The 2629-nt window shown below is 36.4% G+C and overlaps 1 protein-coding gene across 1 annotated transcript in view; it reads left to right on the forward strand.

The window, feature by feature from the left end:
- Positions 1-1105: 1105 nt before the first annotated feature.
- Positions 1106-2629, forward strand: part of rabep2 (rabaptin, RAB GTPase binding effector protein 2) — a 12043-nt gene continuing 10519 nt past the window's right edge. Inside the window, exon 1 of the mRNA XM_015379018.1 lies at positions 1106-1321. Coding sequence (XP_015234504.1) covers positions 1297-1321 — 25 coding nt within the window. The 5' untranslated portion in view covers positions 1106-1296. The remainder of the gene's footprint in view (positions 1322-2629) is intronic.

Here is a 2629-nt window from a genome sequence, read left to right on the forward strand (position 1 = left end):
CTGAATCCGATACGAATCTGATCTTTTCAAATGCGACCTGTGTCTGAACGGCCAGGTCGCATTCACCCGAACTGAGCATCATTAATACCCGACAAAGGTCACTATTCTCGGTTTTGCTACGCAGAAGCAGCAAGAAAAACAATAACCATGGCGGATGATAATGTGGAGAGCAGTATTTATGTTTAACCATATTGAAAAGATTGTGTTTTTATGGTTGGAAAAGACTGCAAGATGCGCGCTGGTACTACCATCCATGTTTACATGGAGCACGCTGGCCTCATCGCATCCTCTACTGCGCATGTAGGACACTTGCGTTGTATGACTGCAGTTCACACAGGAGATCACATACATGTCGCATAAATTTGGAAATATGAACGGCAACGCAAAAAAATCAGATTTCACAAAAAAAAAAAAAAAATCGGAATTGAGCATCAAGGCCTGCAGTGTGAACATAGCCTATGATTTCACTAAAGACTCTTAGGTGACTTGCAGAGACACATAATTTTCTCTTTACAGCATATAGCACAAAATCTAGTTCTGAAAGAGCGTGAATTCTGTACTAATCATCTCTAATGTTGGTATATTGATGTACATAATTACCCACAGTGTTTTTGTTGTCAAGTAATTGTTAATATATATAAAATTAAAATGTTTTGAATATTCTACTTTAGAGAAAAAAATGGCAGGGGTGGCCAAGGATTGGCTAAGGGTGGCTATGGCCCCCCATCTAACTCCGCCCCTGTTGTCAGGTGGGTTCTATTTCTTAATTCTTCCATGGTGGCAGTAGTCAGACACTGGGTGTGGTTGCTTTCAAAAGATTAACCCCAAAAATGTGGTCAGATTCCAGATTTTAAAATAAGGGCGGTGACGAGGCTGTTAAAGCTGGAGGTTTTGATTTAAAAAAATCTTTAGGAAATCAGGATTTTTAGAATTTCTTAGATTACTATAAAGCCAGTGCTGAAAATATAGATTTATATAGAGGATTTTTTTTTTTAATTGATAGTCTCTATTTTTTCCCTATAAAACTAATCAATATTAAAATATAACGGCAAAATAAACAGTGTCCCTGAGTGTTTGCTGTTCTGGCATCCAGGGTCAAGCCCTTGTGAACAGGAAGGAGGTGGACGTGTTTTCCGCAGACCGGGGAAAGTTGTTTCCTGAACTTCATACTGAGCTGATGGCTTCCACACCAAACCCTCTCCTTCCTACAAAAATGTCCAAAAAGGATTTTTGGATCTCTAAATAGTCGTTTTTTGTAGATATTTCCCCCTCACTGATGCCCTGCCTGCTGAGAAGATGAGCTCGGAGAAGGAAGACCCAGGTAGTTAAAAAGCAACAGGTTTAACTTTTATCTGCTTTATGAAAGGCTTCCATATAACGCTACACCATTTATACCTTTGGTTTTTATTTCTTCTCAGTGTCGCTAGTTTCCGGTGTCCGTTTAAATCAGCAGCTTTAAGCAGTTTGCAGATAAACGGCCTGTTAGCTTAACTGACCGTTAAAATGAACTACAGCCGTTAGCTGCGGCTAACACGCTAAGCTAACTTTACAGAAAGTTGTAGCGATGATTTCTCTTTATTACTTCACTGTAGTATGAAGTATATACTTTGAAATAATCGCTTTATTATTAAAAGTAAAATTCATTTATATCATGACAATAAAAACTTCCTTTAAACTATTTAAGGTGCAGCTAAACTGAGAAGTAACTCAAACTCTATCAGTAGAAAAGAGAAGCGAAAGTGCTCAGAAATATGTGTTTTTAAGGCGTTGTTGATGCAGCAAAATGTTTTATTCCGTTTTTCTGAAGTTTCGGTAATATAAAACCTTTCTGTATCTAGTTTTGTGCTTTTTTTAGGAAGTGCGTGTTATTTTACAGTAGTGCTGTCAAATGAATAGATTTAAATCCCTTAAAATTTCATATGACGTCACATAAAAGTTTAAATAACTTAATTGGGGCATTTAAATTTATTTTTTTTTTTTTACATGAAAGTTTTTTCAAAGTTAAACAAGGAAGCCTTTTACTAGATTCCATAAGTATATATTTTTTAAGTGATTATTTCTAATTTAGACTTAGACTTTATTTTGTCATTTTTTTATACACCAGTATAAACAAAAATAAATTTTGTTTAGAACATATCTTTAGACTGTTTCATATTTAAAAGTTATTTAAATCAATAAGTCATCAATTCTGATGATTATGCGTTAGCACTAATAATAATTAAAAGAAAATAATATTCACTTTTCACAGCTGCCCAACAGATAGTTGGGTCTGCTGGACAGCTGTGAAAGAAGAAGCTGTTTATTGGCAGAGTATTGTAGTCAAAAATAATAATGGAAAGTTTTGTGGAAGGAAAAGCTGTGGTAAAAAAAGTAGCACAAGTAACAAGAATACCAACAGCCTTAAGAGGATTACTAAAGGCTGGTTTGTACTCAGAAACCAGGTTGTCTGCGTGTGTCGCAGTGAACGCAAATATGCCCCTACCCCTTCCGCAAACACTCTGCTGCATCTCTCCCAAATTGTAGGTGAACGCAGACAGGAGGCCTCTGATTGATCAAATCTACATCCGCTGTACACTATGCCTATCTCCTGTTTGGTAACTTACCAGCTTCTTTTGTTTATATGACCTCC

Source organism: Cyprinodon variegatus, unplaced genomic scaffold (genome assembly GCF_000732505.1).
Source record: "Cyprinodon variegatus isolate N-32 unplaced genomic scaffold, C_variegatus-1.0 Scaffold184, whole genome shotgun sequence".
In the NCBI taxonomy this organism is placed as follows: domain Eukaryota; kingdom Metazoa; phylum Chordata; class Actinopteri; order Cyprinodontiformes; family Cyprinodontidae; genus Cyprinodon; species Cyprinodon variegatus.